Below are 23,950 nucleotides of genomic sequence, written 5' to 3' on the forward strand. Positions count from 1 at the left end.
CTCTCACCTTAAACCTATGCCTTCAAGTTCTTGATTTTACTGCATAGAAAAAAGTTGCTGTGCTTTCACCCTTTTCCCCTTGTGATTTTATACACCTCTGTATGTTCATCTCTAGTTGTTCTGTACTCCAAGGAATAGTCCTAGCCTGCCCAACCTCTCCCTTGTAGTGCAGACCCTCTAGTCATGGCAACAGAAATCTTCTCCACTCCTTCCAATTCAATGACATCTTTCCTATATGCCATCTGTCATTTCCTATATGTACTTCTATGACTCCCCAAAGTGCAACACCTCACACTCATCTGAATTAAAGTCTATTTGCCATTCTTCAGCCCACTTGACACCCTGTCTAGATATCACCCATTTTAGTTTAATCTGCAACTTACTTATCATGCCATATACACTCATCCTATTTGTTGATATAAACAAGCAGTAACGGGCCCCAGCACCTACCCTCAAAATCACCAGTCTCATTAAAAACAACCTTCCACCAACATTTTCTACGTCCCACCAATATGAACCAATTCTCTATCCAGTTAGTTAGGTCTACCTGGATACCATGTGTTCAAACCTTCCAGCAGTTTAGAAGAAGCTAGAAAGGAAAATGATCCAAGATGATGAGTGTAAAGGAGTATGGAATAAGTAACATTATCATGCTAATGATTTGAAGCTGGATGGATAATGATAATATAGGAATGTAATAAGAACAGAAGGTAATACAAGATGTTGGAAACAATGTAAAGTGGACGGGTGATGACTATAGATAGCTATTTTTGTTTGCTCTAATTGTAGTATAAATAAAGTGCCTTGGAAATGTCTTGTAGATTTCTGGGTAATAGATAGAATGAGGTGAGATATATTACTGGGGATGATGCCATGAGTCTCCTTGTAGACAGTAAGTACATAAGCGGGCTTTTGTGCGTCTTGACCTCAGCGACTCCCTGTTAAGGCGATTTAACATATTGGTGACACTTGACTGTCTTCGGTAGTCGTTATTAACAAACCGGGCTGCACGCCTCTGAACCTTGTCAAGGGTGTCAATGTTATTTTTCTGGTGAGGGTCCAATATTGCCTGGTAATATTCCAACAGTGCGCGGACAAGTGCTTTGTACGCTACCTCCTTATTGGGTTTGTCAAAACCAGATAAGTTTCACCGGAGAAAACCCAAATTTCCGTTTGCTTTTGTGGCAATCTGGCTTATGTGTCTGTTAAGGCCATACACTTTGGAAAAGCAATTAAAATAGGAAATTGCTGAAATGTATTCACTGAACTATGGAATTGTAAACGTGAAATTTATATTGGGACTATTATCAGCCTTTACTGTCCAAGGAGTATGTATGTGACAGATGGAAGGCAGAGGAGATTAAATGACAAGGGAGATGTGAGAACAAGGTGAAAGAGAGGGCTGATGGAAAAAAGAAAGGATTAAATGGCGCCATTGTTTGAGCTTGTATTGAATTTCCTTGAAACACAGCCGGAGACTGAGAACAGAAGTTGGGAGAGTAATGGAGAACGAAAGAGATTTCTGAAATAGTTAGCTTTCGACGTTAAACAAACGGAACCCTGCGCAATCCAGTGGCCGTAAAAACAGTGACTCCAATGTTATGAAACAGCACTTCCTAATAATAGGTATGTTGCAAAACTTACCTTCAGCGGCGCTGCAATTCTGCCGCTGCCCGTGTGCGCGACTTTGGCGCCTTTGAGAGGGGGGGCGGGTTTAAAGCGCCGTTTTCTCTAGGCTGATGAAATCAATGTTGTTCAGCCTACTTAGTTGCTGATGAAAAATCACTGGGAAATTTGTTCGCTGCAGCTATTTTATAACTAAATTGGGTTGTTTAATTGTTATAGTAGATTAAAAATCATCCTCTAATGCCGGGAACGCCGACAACGGGACGGATGTTATGTAGGGGACAAGGCAAGGTAGGTTGTTTATTTTTACATTAAAAAGGTCTTCTTAAGATCCCTTTATTCAAAATTTTAAGTTGCGAATACGCGACTTGGGGGCCTATTCAATCCCGCAGTATCTTTCATGCCGCATATGGGCTTCAAATCCATCGCAATGGCAACATTCCAAACCATCGCATTCGAGAAAAACCCACTCGCAAGCTGATTTAAAAGGCCATTAATTTACAGCAATTGAACACTAAATCCCTTCCATTTGGCCTATAAATTAATGTCAATGAGATTTAAAAATCATGTTTTATTGTGAATTCTTGTGTGAATGTTCTTTGGACACTTAGGCTATTTAAAAATGTTAATCTTTTCTTAAGAAATGGATAGATGTTTAGATCTAGTAATTGAATTTTGGAATTAGCTACAATTGGGTAACTAACTAATTATATGCTTTAATTTCAGGTCATCCAAGTAAGATTGTTTAATATTTGTTTCAGAATGCTTCAATCTATAATAACTGAAAATGTCTTTCAGTTCTCTTAATTTTTTTATAAAGTTATTGTCATTTCACTGTCCTTGATCACAACTTTTGTGTTAAGTCAATGGAAAATCAATAGGGAACAGGATGCTAATTTCCGAGTATGAAAATGGCCATAACGTTTTTAATACTGAAGATATGAAAGTGAATTAGGTATCAAATTAAACTTCTTTTTATGCTTTATCTGATGGGATAAATTGCAGACTAGATTTTTTAAATCTCAAAATGTTGTAACATTGCTACTAATAACAAGTATTAAGTTCTACAGCATAATTTCCTAATTTGCTTTAATGAACAGCATATTTCTTGGAGATTGCAGCTCAATCCTATTTTAATACATGAAACTTCCTCAGAGATATAAAAGTAATGTTTTTACAAAAGCCTGAGATTTTACATGTTTCATGATTCCGACCAGCAGTTCCTTGCGTCTGTCATTTTCTTGTGTTCATTTCCTTCTCGAAGAAAATGCTTCAGGCCAAGTGAAATCTAAATCTAAAGTCTAAAGATAACAGAGTTTAAACCAGAATAAACAAGCTGCACCCCGCACAGGGTCTCATCGTCACGCCAAAAAAAAAAACAAACAAGGGGAGATCATCAGCAGTTTGGATGGAAGATGTGACAAATAGATAGGATTAAACACTTACGATGTCTAACGGCTGTGGATCGCCGTGCACAGGATCCGAAGGATTTTGCACAGGGTTGTGCTTTTTTTCAGGCAGTAGTGAGGGGGGTAAAGAATGGCAACGCATCCACTCCAGCTCCGGGATCAGGGATCAGGCACGCAAATTCCGCCACGCATGGGGAAGGTGAGATGGCACCAAAGATCCTATAGCAAAGGTTCTTTGGTTGGCACGGCCGGAGCCTCCCCTCACACACACCGCATCTCACAGAAAACAAAAAGAAAGTTTCCTCAGCAAATCACCTGACAACTTCTTTTTGTTCAAAGAATTCTGGGAATGTCGGCTGTTTATTTTAGTTTCCACCAGCCCACGTAAACACCCTTATTTCCCCCATCCCAACATCATTTCCTTCCACAACAGCTCAGCTGTTCACGGTGACGATTCGCCACCTCCTGGAGAAGCCGGCACGCGCCCCGCAAACACACGCAGCGCAACGGGCGCGCTCACGAGGGCGCGCGCTGCAACGTCCTGCAGCGTGACGTTGGGGGCGCTGCGCTACGCGGCCGGCCTGACCTTCGACGCATGCGTTCGCGTGCGCGCCAATTTAAACGGGCGGAGGCGCCGCCGTGCGCGGCCCCGCTCTTTGTTGGGGGTGCGCGGCCCCGCTCTTTGTTGGGGGTGCGCGGCCCCGCTCTTTGTTGGGGGTGCGCGGCCCGCTCTTTGTTGGGGGTGCGCGGCCCCGCTCTTTGTTGGGGTGCCCGAGGCGTCGGGAACGCACACGGGTAGGTGGACTGTGTACATACAACATCATTCCGTAAAGCAGACAAACCTGGAGATGGTCACAAACGATGTCAAAGGATCGTCAGATATTCAGCTGATCGCCTGGGATATGGATAGTGTAACGCATCGCAGATGAGCGTTAGTGGTAACTCCAAAGCAAAGTAGGCGAGAGTAGGTGCGTTAGCCAGCTGCAATTTGAGAGTGTCAAAAGCTCTTTGGTGCTGCGGATGCCAGGACTATGCAGCGTCCGAGTACTTGTGTGTCAGTTATCGCTGGGGGGCAGATATGTCGTGAGGTTGGGAATACATTTTCCCAGGTGGTTGACCATTCCGAGGACCTTTGTAAACTTCTGACACCATGTAATGAGCCGACTGGAACACACATCAAGATACAACACATCTATCTATCTATCTATCTATCTATCTATCTATCTATCTATCTATCTATTAAAACTGTGTGTGTGTGTCTCTCTCTCTCTATCCCCCTCTCTCTCTCTCTCTCCCTCTCTCCTCCCCCCTCTCTCTCCCCCCCCTCTCTCTCCTTCTCCTCTCCTCCACCCCCTCTCCCCCTGTCTCTTGCCCTTCTGTCTCTGCCTCCCTCACTGTCAAGTCAAGTCAAGTTTATTTGTCACATACACATACGAGATGTGCAGTGAAATGAAAGTGGCAATGCTCGCGGACTTTTGTGCAAAAGACAAACAACAAAACAACCAAACAAATTATAAACACAATCATAACACACATATTCTTTTACATAATAAATAATAGAAGGAAAAACGTTCTGTAGAGTTAGTCCCTGGTGAGATAGGCGTTTACAGTCCGAATTGCCTCTGGGAACAAACTCCTTCTCAACCTCTCCGTTCTCACTGCATGGCAACGGAGGCGTTTGCCTGACCGTAGCAGCTGGAACAGTCCGTTGCAGGGGTGGAAGAGGTCTCTCATGATTTTGTTTGCTCTGGAGTTGCACCTCCTGATGTATAGTTCCTGCAGGGGGGTGAGTGAAGTTCCCATAGTGCGTTCGGCCGAACACACTACTCTCTGCAGAGCCTTCTTGTCCTTGGCAGAGCAATTCCCAAACCAGATGGTAATGTTTCCGGACAAGATGCTTTCCACCGCCGCTGCGTAGAAGCACTGGAGGATCCTCGGAGACACTCTGAATTTCCTCAATTGCCTGAGGTGGTAAATGCGCTGCCTTGCCTTACTCACCAGTGCTGAGGCACATGATGACCATGTCATATCCTCAGAGATGTGGACTCCCAGATATTTAAAACAGCTCACCCTATCCACAGGATCCCCATTTATACTCAATGGAGTGTACGTCCTCGGATGATGTGCCCTCCTAAAGTCCATGATCAGCTCCTTCGTTTTTTTGATGTTCAAGAGGAGGCTGTTCTCCTGGCACCAGAGTGCTAGATCAGCCACCTCCTCCCGGTAGGCCTTCTCATCATTGTCTGAGATCAGGCCCACCACCACAGTGTCATCAGCAAACTTAATTATTGAATTGGAGCTGAACCTAGCCACACAGTCATGTGTGTGTACAGGGAGTACAATAGGGGGCTGAGGACGCAACCCTGGGGCGATCCCCATTCTCTCTCTGCCCTCGCTCTCTCCCCCCCCCTTCTCTAGACGCGCTTGCGAGTTGGGGGCTATGCGTCAGTGGATAGGGCGGTTATGCGTCAGTGGATAGGGCGGTTATGAGGTAAAAGGATCTAATAAATAATATTAATATAATATCAAGGGGGTAGTTGGTGTGGGTGTGGTTAGTGTGTGTGATGCCGCCCCGCACCTCCCCCCCCCTCCACAAACGCGCGCATTTAGACATTTTTCTGTACACATTTTTTAAATCCTTCCCCCCTCCACTCACTCATTTTTTTGCCTCCTACTGGCCAGCCACCATAACGGCTGCTGCCTCCAAAAACGGCGACATTTTTCACATTTTGCTAGCAATTTTCCCTGCAGCCGCCCGGCTCTCCACTTCCACACCCCCACACCCCCCCCCCCCCCTTTCCCCGGACCGGCTCTGTCGCTCTAGCTCAAGCAAAAGATTCGCTGTTCCCCCAGTGGTTTTCGCCCTCTCTGTCCGAGCTTGCCGAAAAGCAGCGGGGGAACAGCCGATTTTTGACAGAGCCGGCGCTTCAACAGCCTGTTGGAATTGATGGAGAGGTGGGATATTGCATTGGGGGACCAGCCCTCCTGTGTAAACATGGGACACAACGGGCCCCACTTAGTCTAGTATAGGGTGATTTCACCAAAGGTCAAATGAGCGTAGATCCCCCCTCACGTGACCGAAAATTTTAACTGGAGGACATATGTCAGTTCGGTACATGTTAGTGAATGGGGAAACACGCACTTTCCCACCCGTTAAAAACATGGAAAACGGCCGATTTTTGAGCTGAAATTTTCTGTGCTAGTCGGGGTGACCGTGAAGCACAGCGACCTAAATTTTCAGGCAAAAAAAAAGATAGAAAGTAAGGTAATTACAAGAGGGAACTGAAGGTAGAAAGCAGCGGAAGTGAACAGCCGACATTTGCCGTGGAGATTTAAAGATCCAAAATATCGGGAATTATCGCGTTTGCTCGCTGAATTTCATCAAAAGTAAGTTAATAATGCCTTACTTTTGATGAAATTCAGCGAGCAAACGCGATAATTCCCGATATTTTGGATCTTTAAATCTCCACGGCAAATGTCGGTTCAATAGCTTAATGGCTGTGGGGAAGAATCTGTTTCTGAACCTGGACGTTGTAGTCTTCAGGCTCCACTTCCTTCTACCTGAAGGTAACGGGGAGATGAGTGTGTGGCCAGGATGATGTGGGTCTTTGATGATGCTGCCAGCCTTTTTGAGGCAGCGACTGCAATAAATCCCCTCGATGGTTGGGAGGTCATAGCCGATGATGGGCAGTGTTTACCACTTTTTGTAGTGTTTTTCACTCCTGGGCACTGCTGAACCAAGCCACGATGCAACCGGTCAGCATGCTCTCTATGTGCACCTGTAGAAGTTAGAGAGAGTCCTCCTTGACATACCGACTCTCCATAATCTTCTCAGGAAGTAGAGGCACTGATGTGCTTTCTAAATAATAACATCAGTGTTCTCGGACCAGGAGAGATCTTCAGAGATGTGCACACCCAGGAATTTGAAGCTCTTGACCCTTTCCACCCGTTATATATCGACCCGTTGATATAAACGGGACTGTGAGTCCCCAACCTACCCCTTCCAAAGTCCACAATCAGTTCCTTGGTTTTGCTGGTGTTGAGGGCCAGGTTATTGTGCTGGCACCATTTGGTCAGTTGGTCGATCTCACTTCTATACTCTGACTCGTCCCCATCAGTGATACGTCCCACAACAGTGGTGTCGTCAGCGAACTTGATGATGGAGTTCGCACTATGACCGGCTACGCACTCATGAGTATAGAGTGAGTACAAAGCAGGCACGTGCCGTCAGGGTATGCAAGGTAGGCACTGCCTACCCTGACTAAAATTGTGACATGGTTATCATTAAATATAAATAGTAGAAGCATGGGAGAATTATGCCTATTTAAGAGATCGATCTCTTAGGTAGGCATAATTCTCCGTGCCTTTCAACCACAGCACTTGTAACATGTGAAAGTCTGTGCAGCCCACGTGCGGACCGCGCTGCTTGAAGCCGTCAATTTCAAGCAAAGCTGAAGGAGGCAGAAATTCTGCCTTTGCTGTAGCGCAAGTTTCTTGGCGGGTTTTTCAAATATGGATTGCCATTATCTGAAGGGTATGTTAGGAAACAAAGAGAGAAGAATGGAGTTCATGTACCAATACTGTGGTAAGTACATTTCTAGGTACTTTATGTTTTTAAATACTGTCCCAGGGTGGGTGGAGGGAAGAGCTCCTTTCACAATGTTTGTGGAGTTTGGCCCGGGGTAAAGTTGTGGGGAAGGCAGGAGCGTTGTGAATTAGTTCGGGTGGCTGCCGCAGCGCTCCGGGTACGGACAGCAGAACTGGCCGCCACCTCCGAGGAAGGAAGCAGCTCGGGTGACTGCAAGCAGCCGCTGGGACCAGACAGCAGAATCGGCTGCCACTTCAGCCACTTCTGCTGGTCCCCGCTCACCTCTGGACGTGCTCTCCATCTAAACACCTCTCTCCTGCCGCTCGCCGGCCGGCTTCCCGCAAATCCTTAAATTCCGACAGCGCGCTCAAGGGACCAATTGAGGTTACTCGAGTTTGCAGGAAGCAACTGACATGAGTGAAGCCGGCGAGCGGCAGGTGAGAGGTGTTCAGCCGGCGAGCACTGCCAGAGGTGAGCGGGGACCAGCAGAAGGCGCTGAAGTGGCAGCCGGTTCTGCAGTCGGGTCCCGGCGGCCGCTCGCAGTCACCCGAGCTGCTTCCTTCCCTGGAAGTGGCGGCCAGTTCTGCTGTCCGTGCCCGGAGCGCTGCGGCAGCGGTGAGTGAGTCTGACATGATCTCCGACCTTCTCCTTCTCAACACTCCTGCCCTCCCCGTATCTTTAACCCCTGGCACACACTCTCCACACACTGTGAAAGGAACTCTCCCTCCAATTGGTCCCTTGAATTAGTATTGTCATTCAATAAGATGACAACTGATTCAATGTGCTCCCGTTTTTCCCACCATCTCTCCACCTGCCTTCATTCACCGCCCCCCACCCATTCACTAATTAAAAAATGAAGGAGATTTAGAAGCCTTGGGCAATTTGAATTGTTACTTATTTTTATTTTTTATTTTTAGGGAGAGAACAATCTGCGCATGCGCGGTTTAAGATTTTTTTTTAAAGCCGCCTGCCTACCTTGAGTAATTACTCACAGCGTGTGCCTGGTACAGAGTGAGTACTCTGTTGCCCCTAGATCCCGTTGTGCTTCCCCTTTTCCCAACTTGATGCCATTTAGAAAGTAATCTGCCTTCTTGTTTTTGCTACCAAAGTGGATAACCTAACATTTATCCGAATTAAACTTCATCTGCCATGCATCTGCCCACTCACCCAACCTGTCCAAGTCACCCTGCATTCTCATAGCATCCTCCTCATAGTTCACACTGCCACCCAGCTTTGTGTCATCTGCAAATTTGCTAATGTTACTTTGAATCCCTTCATCCAAATCATTGATGTATATTGTAAATACAGGTGCACAACCTTTTATCCGAAAGCCTTGGGACCAGACACTTTCCGTAATTCAGAATTTTTCGGCTTTCGGAATGGAAGATTTTTAGCGTAGATTTTAACGGCTGGCTCAGTGGTAGAGTGCTCGGCTCATATCCGCAAGGTCGCGAGTTTGCGCCTCGATCCCGGCAGTTACTCGATCGCGAGTTTGAGTCTTCAATGTAGTTTTTTCTTGCAGAATAGGAGAGAATAGGGAGGGTTAGGCTGGGATCATTCTCTGCGAGATAATCTTAGTGCGGGAGACAAGTGTAGGAGAGGTGTACTGACTGTGTGGGCAGAACTTTGGAAGTGATTGCCCACCAATCTCAAAAGCCGCTGTGTCTCCCTGTCCCTCCAACTCCAGAGGAATCCGCTGCCCGATGGGCCGCTACGGCGACAAGTGGCAGTTCGCCCACAGCCCGAGCTGCGCCCCCTCATCCGCAACCCGGGTTCCTCTGGAGTTGGAGCGGGGCTGGGCTAGAGTTGCTGCTGGCTGTGAGTCTCTGGGATCTCCGTGCTTGCAGTGGGCCTGGGGGTCGGTGTCCCGATGAGGGGGCGCAGCACGGGCTGTGGGCGAACTGCCACTTGTCGCTGTAGCGGCGCATCGGGGAGCGGCTTCTGGTGGTCCTGACGTCTCTCAGCTCCTGTCCAGGGGGGTGGCCGGAGACGTCAGGACCAACAGGAACCCGCTCCCCGATGGGCCGCTACAGCGACAAGTGGCAGTTCGCCCACAGCCCGAGCTGCGGCCCCTCATCCGCAACCCGGGTTCCTCTGGAGTTGGAGCGGGGCTGGGCTAGAGTTGCTGCTGGCTGTGAGTCTATGGGATCTCCGTGCTTGCAGTCGGTGTCCCGTTGGTCCTGACGTCTCCGGTCACCCCCCTGGAATGGAGCTGAGACTGGGAACTGTACCGCCCTTGCCCCCTCCCTCTGCAACTGCAAACAACTCCACAGTTCCCAGCCTCAGCTCCTGTACAGGGGGGTGGCCGGAGACGTCACAGCCCGAGCTGCGCCCCCTCATCATCAACCTCAAGACCAAGACGCACCTTGCACCTTGCACCATCAGCTTCGGTCCGTACGGGGAGCGTGTTCCTCTGGAATTGGAACGGGGCTGGGCTGCTGCTGGCTGTGGGTCTCTGGGTTCTCCGTGCTTGCAGTGGGCCTGGGGGTCGGTGCCCCGTTGGTCCTGACGTCTCCGGTGATTGGCACTAGCTCCGACGTGAAGACAGTGCAAAACCCCCGCGCCGGTGCAATGGGCGGGGAGCTGGAGAGGGGAGGGAAGGGGTCACACACATGGCCGGGAAGCAGAGGGGTGTAGGTGGGGTGAAACTTAAGGGAGCGACAATTTGCTGCTGCCTGCCCGCTGAGTTAAAAAGTTCTCATGCAAGACTCACGATACACTGTGTATCGTGTCTACCGTGGGAACTTTTTAACTCAGCGGGCAGGCAGCAGCAGATTGTCAATTATTAACCCTCCCGCGCAATATACCCTCACCTTCTCTTTTATGAATGGGGATTTAGTTCCCCTTTCTTCGAGGACCGACCGGAGGTTCCGCTGTCACCTCTGCGGGCCGCCCTCGGTGAACGTTTTCAAGGACCTTTCTTCAAGGACTGAAAAAATGTCGCTATTCGGAGGTTTTCGTTATTTGGAACTTCGGATAAAAGGTTGTGCACCTGTAGCTGCGGTCCCAGCACCGACAATTGCGGTACCCCACTAGTCACTGCCTGCCATCCTGAAAGGGACCCGTTAATCCCTACTCTTTGTTTCCTGTCTGCCAACCACTTCTCTATCCATGTCAGCACTCTACCGCAAATACCATGTGCGCTAATATTGCTCACTAATCTCCTATGTGGGACCTTATCAAATGCTTTCTGAAAGTCCAGGTACACTACATCCACTGGCTCTCCCTTGTCCATTTTCTTAGTTACATCTTCAAAAAATTCCAGAAGATTAGGCAAGCATGATTTCCCCTTCGTAAATCCACGCTGACTCGGACCGATCCTTTTACTGCTATCCAAATGTGCGGCTATCTTATCTTTTATAATTGACTCCAGCATCTTCCCCACCACTGATGTCAGGCTGAAGGTACACAAAATTGCTGGAGAAACTCAGCGGGTGCAGCAGCATCTATGGAGCGAAGGAAATAGGCGACGTTTCGGGCCAAAACCCTTCTTCAGACTGATGGGGGGTGGAGGGGGAGAAGGAAGGAAAAGGGGAGGAGGAGGAGCCCGAGGGCGGGCGGATGGGAGGGTGGGAGGAGACAGCTAGAGGGTTAAGGAAGGGGAGGAGACAGCAAGGTCTAGCAAAATTGGGAGAATTCAATGTTAATGCCATCCGGACGCAAGGTCCCCAGGCGGAATATGAGGTGCTGTTCCTCCAATTTCCGCTGTTGCTCACTCTGGCAATGGAGGAGACCCAGGACAGAGAGGTCGGATTGGGAATGGGAGGGGGAGTTGAAGTGCTGAGCCACCGGGAGGTCAGGTTGGTTATTGCGGACTGAGCGGAGGTGTTCAGCGAAACGATCGCCCAACCTACGCTTAGTCTCCCCGATGTAAATCAGCTGACACCTAGAGCAGCGGATGCAGTAGATGAGGTTGGAGGAGATGCAGGTGAACCTTTGTCGCACCTGGAACGATTGCTTGGGTCCTTGAATGGAGTCGAGGGGGGAGGTGAAGGGACAGGTGTTGCATTTCCTGCGGTTGCAACGGAAAGTGCCCGGGGAGGGGGTGGTGCAGGAGGGAAGGGAAGAATTGACAAGGGAGTTGCAGAAGGAGCGGTCTTTGCGGAAGGCAGACATGGGGGGAGATGGGAAGATGTGGCGGGTGGTGGGGTCACGTTGGAGGTGGGAGAAATGGCGGAGGATTATGTGTTGTATTTGCCGGCTGGTGGGGTGAAAGGTGAGGACCAGAGGGACTCTTCCCTTGTTGCGAGTGCGGGGATGGGGAGAGAGAGCAGTGGATGAGACCCCTGGTATGACTTGAAAACACTGATGTCAGGCTAACTGGTCTATAATAATAATGTAATTTGTTTATAGGGACAGTGCATATTAATTAACATTTGTATGTAAATATGCGAGATTGTAGCTAATCAGTAGCTAATTTCCATCTCTAGTCCCAGAGCAAAGGTAGGTGAAGTGTCTTGCCCAAGGACACAACGACAGTACACACTCCAAGCAGGATTCGAACCGGCCACCTTCAGGTTGCCAGCCGAACACTTAGCCCATTGCACCATCTGTCGTCCTTGTTCTCTGTTTTCTCTCTCACGCGTTTCTTAAAAAGTGGGATAACATTAGCTACCCTCCAATCCACAGGAACTGATCCTGAGTCTATAGAACATTGGAAAATTATCACCAATGCATCCACGATTTCTAGCCACTTCCTTAAGTACCATGGGATGCAGACCATCAGGCCCTGGGGATTTATCAGCCGTCAGTCCCATCAGTCTATCCAACACCATTTCCTGCCTAATGTGGATTTCCCTCAGTTCCTCTTGTCACCCCAGATTCTCAGGCCACTACTATATCAGGAAGATTGTTTGTGTCCTCCTTAGTGAAGACAGATCCAAAGTACCTGTTCAACTCATCTGCCATTTCCTTGTTCCCCATAATAAATTCACCTTTTTATTAATTCACCTTCAAGGGTCCAACTTTGGTCTTAACTAATTTTTTCCTCTTCATGTACCTAAAGAAGCTTTTACTATCCTGCTTTATATTCTTGGCTATCTTACCTTCGTACCTCATCTTTTCTCCCCGTATTGTCTTTATGGTTATCTTCTGTTGTTCTTTAAACATTACCCAATCCTCTTGCTTCCCGCTCATCTTTGCTACGTTGTACTTCTTCGCTTTAATTTTTATACTGTCCCTGATGTCCCTTGTCAGCCATGGCCGTCCCTTTCTCCCCTTGGAATCTTTCTTCCTCCTAGGAATGAACTGATCCTGCACCTTCTGTATTATTCCTAGAAACACCTGCCATTTTTGTTCCACTGTCATCCCTGCTAGTGTATCTTTCCAGTCAACTTTGGCCAGCTCCTCCCTCATGGTCCCATAGTCCCCTTTATTCAACTGCAACACTGACACCTCCGATCTACTCTTCTCCCTCTCCAATTGTAGATTAAACCTGACCATGTTATGGTCACTGCCTCTTAATGGCTCATTAATTTCGAGGTCCTTTATCAAATCCGGTTCATTACCTAACACTAAATCCAGAATTGCCTTCTCCCTGGTAGGCTCCAATATAAGCTGTTCAAAGAATCCATCACAAAGGCACTCTGCAAAGTCCCTTTCTTGGGGTCTAGTACCAACCTGGTGAACATCTTGAACATCTATTTATGTTCTCCTTTAATGCTGTCTGAACTGCTTAGTTAAGCCTCTGTTCCACTTAGGGATTTTTTTTGGCGATGAGTGTCTCCGCATGGTCGCGGGGTGACACCTGTATGGTCGTGAGTAGTCTCCTCACGTCGTCTAAAGAGTCGTAACGTTTTTCAGGTCGCCGCTGGATTTTGAAATGTTCAAAACTTTTCGACGACTGTGGGCTTGACGTAGCTTGTCTTCTCCTGTCGTAGGTGCTGTCGTAGGTTGTCGCCAGGTGACATTGGTTGTTGCCGGGTGCTGACCAGTGAATTCCATTGGCGACTACCTACGTCAATTGGCGACTGAATTGTCTGGTTGACGTAAGTTGACTTTGGTTGTCGTAGGTGAACGTCCTAATGGGTCGCCAGTTGTCGGTAGCTTGCCGTAGCTTGCCATCGTCTCGGTGGTAGGTTGTCGTAGCTTGCCGTAGACATTGTCGTGGGGGGGGGGGGGGGGGTCCAGTCGTCGCTATTTCAGCGACCTGATAGAACTGTGACAATCGCTGGCAGTCGCTGAAAAAATTGCCTTAGTGGGACAGGCCCTTTAGTCCTGCACGTGTCCTTTTGTGTATTTACCAGCATCTGCAGTTCTTTGTTTCAGGAACAATATTAATATGCAGAAACAAGGAACTGGGAATGCTGTTTTGAGTCTTATTTTAATGTTAATGTACATTGTGTTCTCAATTGAAACATTTCTTCCTAATTTAGTTTAATTAATTCTCTCCTCGGGTGTATGATAACTTTCATTTAATAATCTCTCCATCGGGTGGCGCCACCGCGGTGGCTGCCTCGCCAACAGTCTGTCAGTCCCCTCTCTGTTATTATTATTTTAAGTATGTTTTAAAAGTATGATTTCGTTTTTCTTGGTTTGTATTATGTGGGGGTTGGGGGGAGGGGAACCGGAGGAAACCTTTTTCAGTCACTTACTTCGACAGAGATACGATTTTTCTCTGTGTCGCATCTCCGCCCCCCCCTGCGGCCTACAACGTGGAGTGGTGCGGCCTTTCCTGGAGACCAGCCCGCAGCTTCAAGCCGCGGGCGTGACGTGGCGCAGACTTTAGCATTGGGAGCTGCGATCCTTTGCCGAGGGATGTCAGCGGAGCTCCAACAGGGCCTGTGGACATTAACACCGTGAAGCCGCCCGGGGTCTCCGGTAAGAAGCCGACTCGGGAGCTCCATGCCGTGGAGTGTTCCAATCCATCCCAACGTCGGAGTTTCGACCATCCTAACGAGAGGGCTTGAACATCAGATCATCGGCAGCGGCAAGTGCGGAGGGTTCAAAGGCCCCGATCTAGGGTGAACAGTGGAAGATGACTGAACTTTATTGCCTTCCATCACAGTGAGGAATGTGATTCCACTGTGATGTTGTTTATGTTCAATTTTATTTTATGTGTCTGTGTATATTGTTGCTTTTCACTTAGTATGGTTGTATGGTAACTCAAATTTCACTGTACCTTAGTTGGTTAAGTGATAATAAATGCAAACTTGAACTTGAATACACAATGGCAAGGCAAAATAATAATTCTACACCATTAACTCCTTGTATATTTTAGAAAAAAGGGAAGTAATGATGACTACCGCCTTTGTCACCAGTTACTTTCAACAGAGCCACTTTGAATGGGGTGTTATGACCAGGAATCTCCTTGCCAAGGCTTCCCATCTTTTACCACTGGGTGACTTACAGTCTTCTATCCTTTGATACCTGTTCCGGCCAAGCCCATTTGTACAATCCACATGACCCATTGCCAAAACTAATTGCACCCCTGAGAGAGACTATTTTACATATCAAGTTCAAGTTCAAGTGAGTTTATTGTCATGTGTCCCTGATAGGACAATGAAATTCTTGCTTTGCTTCAGCACAACAGAACATAGTAGGCATTGACTACAAAACAGATCAGTGTGTCCATATACCATTATATAAATATATACACACATGAATAAATTGATAAAGTGCAAATAACAGATAATGGACTATTAAAGTTCAGAGTTTTGTTCGAGCCAAGTTTAATAGCCTGATGGCTGTGGGGAAGTAGCTATTCCTGAACCTGGTCGTTGCAGTCTTCAGGCTCCTGTACCTTCTACCTGAAGATGAGTGTGTGGTCAGGATGGTGCGGGTCCTTGATGATACTGCCAACCTTTTTGAGGCAGCGACTGCGATAGATCCCCTCAATGGAAGGGAGGTCAGAGCCGATGATGGACTGGGCAGTGTTTACTACTTTTTGTAGTCTTTTCCTCTCCAGGGCGCTCATGTTGCCGAACCAAGCCACGATGCAACCGGTCAGCATGCTCTCTACTGTGCTTCTGTAGAAGTTAGAGAGAGTCCTCCTTGACAAACTGACTCACCGTAATCTTCTCAGGAAGTAGAGGCGCTGATGAGCTTTCTTAATAATTGCATCAGTGTTCTCGCACCAGGAAAGATCTTCAGAGATGTGCACGCCCAGGAATTTGAAGCTCTTCAACCATCGACCCGTTAATATAAACGGGATTGTAGGTCCCCATCCTACTCCTTCCAAAATCCACAATCAGTTCCTTGGTTTTGCTGGTGTTGAGGTGGTGCTAAATAGTGATATTTAGCCCCATCACTACACTTGTCGATACTCTGCTTGTTTCTTAAACTATCAATGCTTCAAGCAATTTCAAAATTGCTTGAAATCGCTCATTTGTTAATCCATTTATCAATATAAAAAATTAAAGTTGCACTTTTTAGCCAGTCTCTTTAGTATTTTGAGAACCTGTTTAGAAGGGTCTCGACCCGATACATCACCCATCCTTTTTCTTCAGAGATGCTGCCTGACCAGCTGAGTTTCTCTAGCACCTTGTGTCCATCTTTGGTCTTAAGCTTGATTAAGCAACAGGCAAACATGTTTTCAAGTCCTCGGTATTACATGCTATACTTGTAATAATCTCTGAAGGCATTAAATTATAATATTCCTTCAGATTTTTACAATGGCTTTGTAAAAGACTGCATCAATTCCAGAACATCAGGAAGGAAAAGGTCCCTTAGGAACGCAAAAAGTGTTGGGGAAATGTGAAATCACCACCAAACACATGTTTTCTTTTCCTCCCAGAGGCAGCATATAGTTGAGTAAAAAGGGGGAGGTTAAGGTTAGATTTTTGGCAGACGAGAGAAGCAACAGTATGTGAACTAGGTCACTGCTCGAGATTCTTTAACAAGCTACAAAGGATTTAGCTAATTTTAGCAAACAATTGTAATTGATATGTACAATTCATTTAAAAGTTAAATGGGTAAGGACAAAGAAAGTAACAACAGTAATTAAATGTAACACTTTGAATATTCATATTATTACCTATATCTTTTCGAAAATCATTCAACAAGTATTTAACACATCTGGAAGCAGCTACGCGAAATGTTAGCTGCTTTTCCTTCCACTGATTCTGACCGGCCTGCTGAGTTTCCAGCATCTCTAGTTTTTGCTTTTCGATCATAGCTCAAGTGTCGACAAATTCTAGAGGAAAGCTTTCATTACTTATAAGAAACGCACGTAGTTTCAGAACGAGTTTTAACTGTCGCTCAATCCCAATTCATTTAATTAGATGAAATGTAATCGAAATGCTCCACCTTTCGGAAAATGGGAATTACTGTTCCCCAGGCCACGTTCTAAGTGTGTGGGGAGGGCTGAAACATTTGTATTTGATAGAAGCCTGCAAAGGCATACACGCCAAGGAACATAAAACTTCCGGTATTTTAATAACCCGAGACCTGGGATTCTGGGAATGAAGCGCCCGACAAGGAACCGCAGTTTCACCTGCATATAAAATGCACGTCAATATATTTGTTTAATGTTTGTACTTATTGATACTTTGTTGCAGAGCTGCGAGTCGCAAAGATCTCGAATACGGATTTCTTGATGAGGTTGGCAAGGCAATATTTTCCTTCACAACACGGATGTTTGGCATTGATGGGGGTGGAGGGGAAGCGCCCGGATATCCTGCTGCTGTTGCTTTTCCTGACCCAGTTTCCTACCCCGCCACTTGCCAGAGCAATGTTACATGAGAACGCTCAAGGTTGGGTGAACTGCCATGGTCTGGGACATCTGGAATGCTAACAAAAGCCAAATTTTAGCCGGTGCTTTGACGTAGTCCGAGCGGGATCTCAGCAATGCCAATTTTTTTAACGCTCGCTTTGCAGACTTATCACACACAGGCAGCTTTCCAGCACTGCATTCTGCTGTCTATTTTTTCCGCAGCAGGCATCCGTGTTGAACCAACGTATGTCCTCGGTATTTAAATAGACTGATCTGGCAAACAGTACTTCCCAAACTCCACAGAGTTAGCACAACAGACATTGCAACTTCTTGCAATGAATGGACAGAGCGATGGGCCCGCAAAAGAAAGGTCTTGGAGTACACTTGAATTTATAAGTCCCGCCACCACCCATACAGAAACATCCACGTGAATATTAAATAATGACGTTTTTAACAAATGTAACATTTAAACTATCAGCAATGTCAGCATAATTTAGACAAACAGCTACGTCTGATATTTAATTTACACTGATGGAAAATGTTCAACTTGTCTCTAAATTGTATGTGACAAATGTGTATGTGACAATTAACCGTGACTTGACTTAATTGACCTCTATTGTTGATATAGAATATCTAATCTCATGTTCATTAAAAATCATTTTATGCATTATGAGATAAAAAATGTTTTAAGAAAAATTGAGAGTATTAAAGTACTAGTAACGATAGGTTGAAACTATCACTGGCTCCGTTTTTGACGGGAAGCCAATCCAGCAAAAGGGTTAATAATCTCGCTACACGTTTTGTTGCCCACGATGAAATGTTATCTTCTTAAATGTTATATTTTAATTTAAAAAAGGTCGATTTTAGTTACTTTGTAATTTTAAAATAAACGTAAAGTGCCTAGTAATCGCATTATGTTTGGCAGGAAAGACCAGCAAAGATAATGGCTTCCTTTCGAAGCAATATAACGGAAGTTTGTGGTAGCAGTCTTTTAACAGAGGAAACTGAGATTAGCCACAGATAATGGTTACAGTGGTAATACAAGTGAAAAAAAAAGAACCACAGTGAAATTAGTGGAAGAAGCTAACATTAATAATATATTAATTCAGGAATTGAACATACCTGAGGAGACAATGCGTCGTAAAACTCAAATGTATATATTTTTATTCACATGGAAAGGTTACATTTTATTGGTAGGTAAAATGAATTTAGCGTTCTCAGCTCAAATCCACCTAATTCCCTGTGTTTAACAAGAATATTTACATTTTTGACTGCTTCAGTTCCATCGGCATTTAGCTTGCATCTTTGATAGTGTATTCCATAAAATAACATGGGCTTGCTTCCTTTGTACCATGATGATTATGAAAAGAAAATTGCCTGCTGCCTTGTCCTAAGATCTCCACACTCATTATTTCTGTGCTTAATGACTGACATTAGGACAGATTAAACTACAACTCAAAATGTTTATCCTTTCTGAAGGGATTTGAACTGTTTTCCCCTTCCTATTACTTTAATATCCCCGACCACTCACTGAAATATTTAATCTTCAGAAATTCCACAAGCTTGTGCATTCATCATTTATTATTCCCATCACCAGTGGCATTGCATTCAACTGTTTTAAGTGAAAATGAAATGTCTGAAATGTCTTTTCTAAACTTAAACTTCTATGCCTGGCTGCATTTGCGTCCTCCTTTAAGATGCTTCTTAAAAACACCTGAATATCATATATGATGGGATAATTCTGCTATGAAGCACCTTGGAACATCTACATTGTGAAAGGAGCTGTTAATGCAGGTTATTTTTAATTGCAAAACAATTGTTAATAACAAACCACAAAGTAAATGTGGTAAATGACATAATCTATTTAAGTTATTAAGTGATGATTCATTCCTAATGGTTTATTCATGTTCTCCAATATATTAACTGCTGCTTACATGCAGCAAAGGGACAATGCAGGTGTGAATGGTTTCATTCTTGATTTTTTTAATTAAAATATAATCATCATGATATCTGAGTATATGTTTGCTAACAGTAATTACATACATAGTAGACATGTACTTAAATCTGTCTTAACTATTGCAGGTAAAAGGTGAATAGCCATTGTCTTTTTCCCAGGTAGGAGAGTCTGCAACTTGAGGGTATTTGTATGAGGTGGGGGGAAAGATTAAAAAGGGATCTGAGGGACAATTTTTCAACAGAGGGTATTATATATGTAGAAGAGGAAGAGGTAGATGCAGGTACAATTACAACTTTTTAAAGATATTTGGACAGGTTCATTCATGGAAAAGAAAGGTTTGGAGGGATCAAGTGCAAGCAACTGGAGCTAGCTTGGTTAAGTAACTTGGACGAATTGAGCCGAAGAGCCTGTTTCTGTGCTGTACATGATTAAATATTAAAGGCAAGACCACTGTTCAATTGCCAATCCTCACATGCCCTTTAATTGAGTGGCTTTCAGAAAGTAGTTAATAGTCAACTTCTTTATTCTGAGTCTGAAGCCACATGTCAGTAGACCAGGTAAGGACAATAGATTTATTTTCCAAATGGACATCAGTGGGCTTTTATGACTTGCAGATTGTTCAATGTACACCATGATACACACAGACTTTTGATTCCAAATTAATTATCCGTTACAAATCTTATTTATTACATGTAATAGTTTAATCCATAGACACAAATTGTAACCACAAAGTCATAAATGCAATCTCCAATCTTTACCCCTGGTCATCTCCAATCATCTGAGCCTTACTAACAGTTAACTTTAACAGTTAACTTGAAGATCAATATGTTTGGCTTTCAAATCAGATAAAGATTTACTTTATTGGGTATAGTCCAGCAAATGTCCAGTCAATATACTGTATTAGATGAAATGCACAGTATTGATTCCATTAAACTGTCTCTATTTTGTCTATCACTTGGGATTGCGTTTAATACTTTGTCGTAGGGAGCTCAGCCTAAAATTCTGTTTAATTTTCTTAATAGTTGGGATTATGAATTAGGCCAAATGTTCATCCCCATTATATGAACCTAGGTTCTTCATAGTCTGAAGAAGGGTCCTGAGCCGACACGTCCCCTACCCAGGTTGTCCAGAGATGCTGCCTGACCCTCTGAGTTACTCCATTACTTTATTTTGTGTAAACAAATACCAGGACTTCCTTTTTTCTCCATTCTTTGTTATCATCACGTGCATTGTTGGATGGATCACATGATAAAGTAAGCAAATTTTAAATTTCGAAGATTATTTTCACATTTGTAATTACTTTTCTCTTAAAAATTCCAAAAGTACTCTTAAATCTTATCTTTTTAATGACCACCATCACTTCCCCATCTCCAACATTTGCAGCCACACTATTTCCTTTTCTTCTAACTTTGCAAAGAAGATTTTGGAAGGAATTAGACCATTAAGAACTTTTGGAAACACATCAGAAAATGTCGACATCTGATTCAAAATGAAAAATAGCAACAAACTTCCTTTTCCACGGACAGCTTTTTTCACTTTCAACAGCACCGTCATTTGAAAGAGATCAATATCTGCTCTTTCACCATCCGCAGGCTAGTGGCATGAATTGAATAGTGATTTAATTGTACTTTTAAGGTGAGTTAATGGATTCTGTATTTGATGAGCATAATGCAATCGACTGAACACAGGTAAGACCAAAAGTTGGTGGGAAGCATTTTTCAGAATGTTTCCATTCAGTCTGTATGTGATAGTGATATTCCGAATGCTTGTGACTTTAATGGTAAGGTTAAACGAGTACTTACCAGTACGAAGTTTGATCTGTATTTTATGAGGAGTTACGATGAGGGATTACGTGAAGAACCCACCCAGTGCGCAGGCGCGGCATACTTCCAAGCAGCGGTGTGGAATCACAGGTAGACACAATATTTGAAGTAAAGATAGTAAAGATTAAAGAGACATCAGTTTCTAGTTTGATCCATATACTGAGGGTGGGAGCGGAGGGCACGTAATCCCTCATCGTAACTCCTCATAAAATACAGATCAAACTTCGTACTGGTAAGTACTCGTTTAATCTTACTATTTTACTTCGGAGTCACGTGAGTGACTACGTGAAGACTTCAAAGGTCTGTGATTTCAAACCGTGTAACAGCTATATCACTCGCTGCCGAAGTTTTCGAGGGAGGAAGTGGTATCTAAAGACCAACGAATCTGTTTGTTTTTTGAAACAAAAATGTTTATTAAACAATAACAAATCAAAATAGCTCCCTTGGGCTTAAATTATAAATTTGCAGTTTCTAAAATCTTTTCTGCAAACAAATCTTTTTTCATCAGCGGTTTGTTATAGAATATCCGGAACGTCGACTCCCTTGACCATCCTGCTGTGCTTAGGATGTGGTCTATGGGAACATCCATCCGTTCCGCCGCTGACGTAGATGCTGCCCTGATAGAATGGGATTTAAAAACGTCAGTGTTAATCCCTGCAGCTTTCAGGACCTGTTTTAACCACCTAGATATAGTTTGGCTGGTTACCTGTCCAAAAGGTTTCTTGTGGCTGACCCATAAGGCTTTTTCACTCCCTCTAAGTGTATGGGTTGTGTCTACATAGTTGTATATATGGGTCACTACACACAGCCTAGGTTCTGGAGGGTAGGCCCGGAAGATTAATGGTGAGTTGGGCATACCTGGCCTGCTTTGTTTAACTAACCCCGGCATAATGAATGTGATGCAGTCTGGGGTAGTTACCATGTTGTCCAGTCGTAGTTGATGTAGCGACTGGACCCTTTGTGCAGAGACGAGCGCCATTAGCATGAGGGTCTTGAGCGTAGATTGCTCTAGACTGAGGGATCCCGCCGGTGGCCATCCTCTGAGGTGTGATAACACGACACTTATATCCCATACATGGGTATATCTGGGTGTAGGGGGTTTGTTATTGTAAATCCCCTTGAGGAGCTTTATGACTAGCGGGTGGGACCCTATGCTATGGTGTCCTGTTGGCATGAGGTAAGCAGACAGGGCACTTCGTGCTGCATTAACGGCACTGTAGCTCATCTTCTGGTCATGGTGTAAGTGGGCCAGGAACTCCAACACGTCGGTGATTGAGGCTGTCTTATACGACGTCCCTGCGTCCAAGCAGTATTGCTCCCATTTCTTGACGTATGTCAGGTACTGCTTCTTAGTTGAGTCTCGCAGGGATGCCGACATGGTGGTGATTGTTCGTTCTGATAGACCCAGTCCCTGGTAAGGCCTGGTTAAAACCTACAAACCAGGAGTTTTAAATTTTGATGGCATGGATGACTTATGCCGGATACTGGGTGAGTCAATAGTTGTGGGTGACTATGAAAGACCATAGGTGACTCAACCACCATGTCGTGAAAGACTGGGAACCATGGTTGGGTAGGCCAGTCGGGTACGACCAAAATACCTGAAGCAGAGTCTGACTGTATTTTCTGGAGTACCCGACTGATGAGGCAGAAGGGAGGGAAAGCATAGAAGAAGAAATTTCCCCAATCCAGCGTGAAGGCATCTACCGCTGCTGCCTCTGGGTCTGGTTCCCAAGCCACATACATGGGTAACTGGTGATTCAATCTAGACGCAAACAAATCTATATCTGGCGTTCCATATTGCTTAATAATTTTTGCAAACATTTTTGGATCTAACATCCATTCGATGTTATCATTGAATTTTCGTGACCTGGTGTCTGCCACTGTGTTTAGCTTACCTGGTAGATAGGCAGCTGATAACCAAATATGTCTCTTGACACACCATTGCCAGATTGTATTAGCCAATTTGTCGCATGATAATGATTTTATGCCACCCATGTGCTTGATGTAAGCCACCACCGTTGTATTGTCAATCAGTAACCTAACATGCACGTGCTGCATCTTAGATGCATATGCTTTTAGCCCATAAAAGGCGGCCAGCATTTCCAAATAATTTATGCCTAGTGAGTGTAGTAGCGATGACTCTGAATTAGTCCATCTGCCACCTGTGCTGGATATAGAGTTAGTAGCTCCCCAGCCTAAAGCACTGGCATCCGTCGTGATGACTAAGTTAGGATTAGTGATGACAATGGGACTGTAACTGTGCCAAACATTTTCTGACCACCACTGAAGTTCTGATATAGCTTCAGTGGGTAAATACATTGTTCGGTCATAATGCCCCCTACTTTGATGTAGTGCATGTGCCCTTGCTCTTTGCAAATTTTGATAATGCAAGGGTCCAAATTGTGTAGCTGGAAATGCTGCTACAATACTTCCAATTACTCTGGCAACATGCCGGATCCTTGGTTGTTTATTAACGATTAAATTGTTGCATGCTTGTGCTAATGCAACCTTTGTATCCCTTGGCAGAGTAACAGTCATGTGGATTGAATCAATGGTGAAGCCTAGATAGTCCATGTTAGTTGACGGATTCAATTTTGATTTATCTGGGTGTAGAACAAATCCCAACGTTTCAAGGAGCTGTTTGGTAGCTAAAACTGCTGCGACAGCTAATTCCTTGTTTCTTCCCAATATGAGAATATCGTCCAGATAAGCCATGACTAGGTATTTTTGTTCTCTTAATATTTTCATGGCTACTTTAAGAATTTTGGGTGAATAATCTGGGAGCTGTCGTTAAGCCATTGGGCAGTGTTCTATACTGCCATAGTTGCCCCATCCAGATAAATTTTAGGTATCTAAAATGATCCTTGTGAATGGGTACTAAATAGTAAGCATCTT

The 23,950-nt window shown here is 44.9% G+C and overlaps 2 protein-coding genes across 6 annotated transcripts in view; one reads left to right on the forward strand and one right to left on the reverse strand.

Annotated features, from left to right (window-relative positions):
* Positions 1-3,471, reverse strand: part of LOC129696221 (DENN domain-containing protein 3-like) — a 92,827-nt gene extending 89,356 nt beyond the window's left edge. For 2 of the 5 annotated variants that reach the window (XR_008723290.1, XM_055633898.1), the window contains exon 1: positions 3,073-3,471. The gene's annotated coding sequence lies outside the window, so the exon portion shown is untranslated. The remainder of the gene's footprint in view (positions 1-3,072) is intronic. The other 3 variants (XR_008723289.1, XM_055633896.1, XM_055633897.1) reach the window with 3 other exon arrangements.
* The window catches only part of LOC129696035 (uncharacterized), a 28,676-nt gene extending 9,418 nt beyond the window's left edge, over positions 1-19,258 (forward strand). The window contains exons 2-3 of the mRNA XM_055633444.1: positions 3,319-3,830; positions 17,121-19,258. Of these exons, the coding sequence (XP_055489419.1) occupies positions 3,319-3,830; positions 17,121-17,356 (748 nt within the window). The 3' untranslated portion in view covers positions 17,357-19,258. The remainder of the gene's footprint in view (positions 1-3,318; positions 3,831-17,120) is intronic.
* Positions 19,259-23,950: the final 4,692 nt, after the last annotated feature.

The sequence above is a fragment of the Leucoraja erinacea genome, chromosome 4, assembly GCF_028641065.1.
Source record: "Leucoraja erinacea ecotype New England chromosome 4, Leri_hhj_1, whole genome shotgun sequence".
In the NCBI taxonomy this organism is placed as follows: domain Eukaryota; kingdom Metazoa; phylum Chordata; class Chondrichthyes; order Rajiformes; family Rajidae; genus Leucoraja; species Leucoraja erinaceus.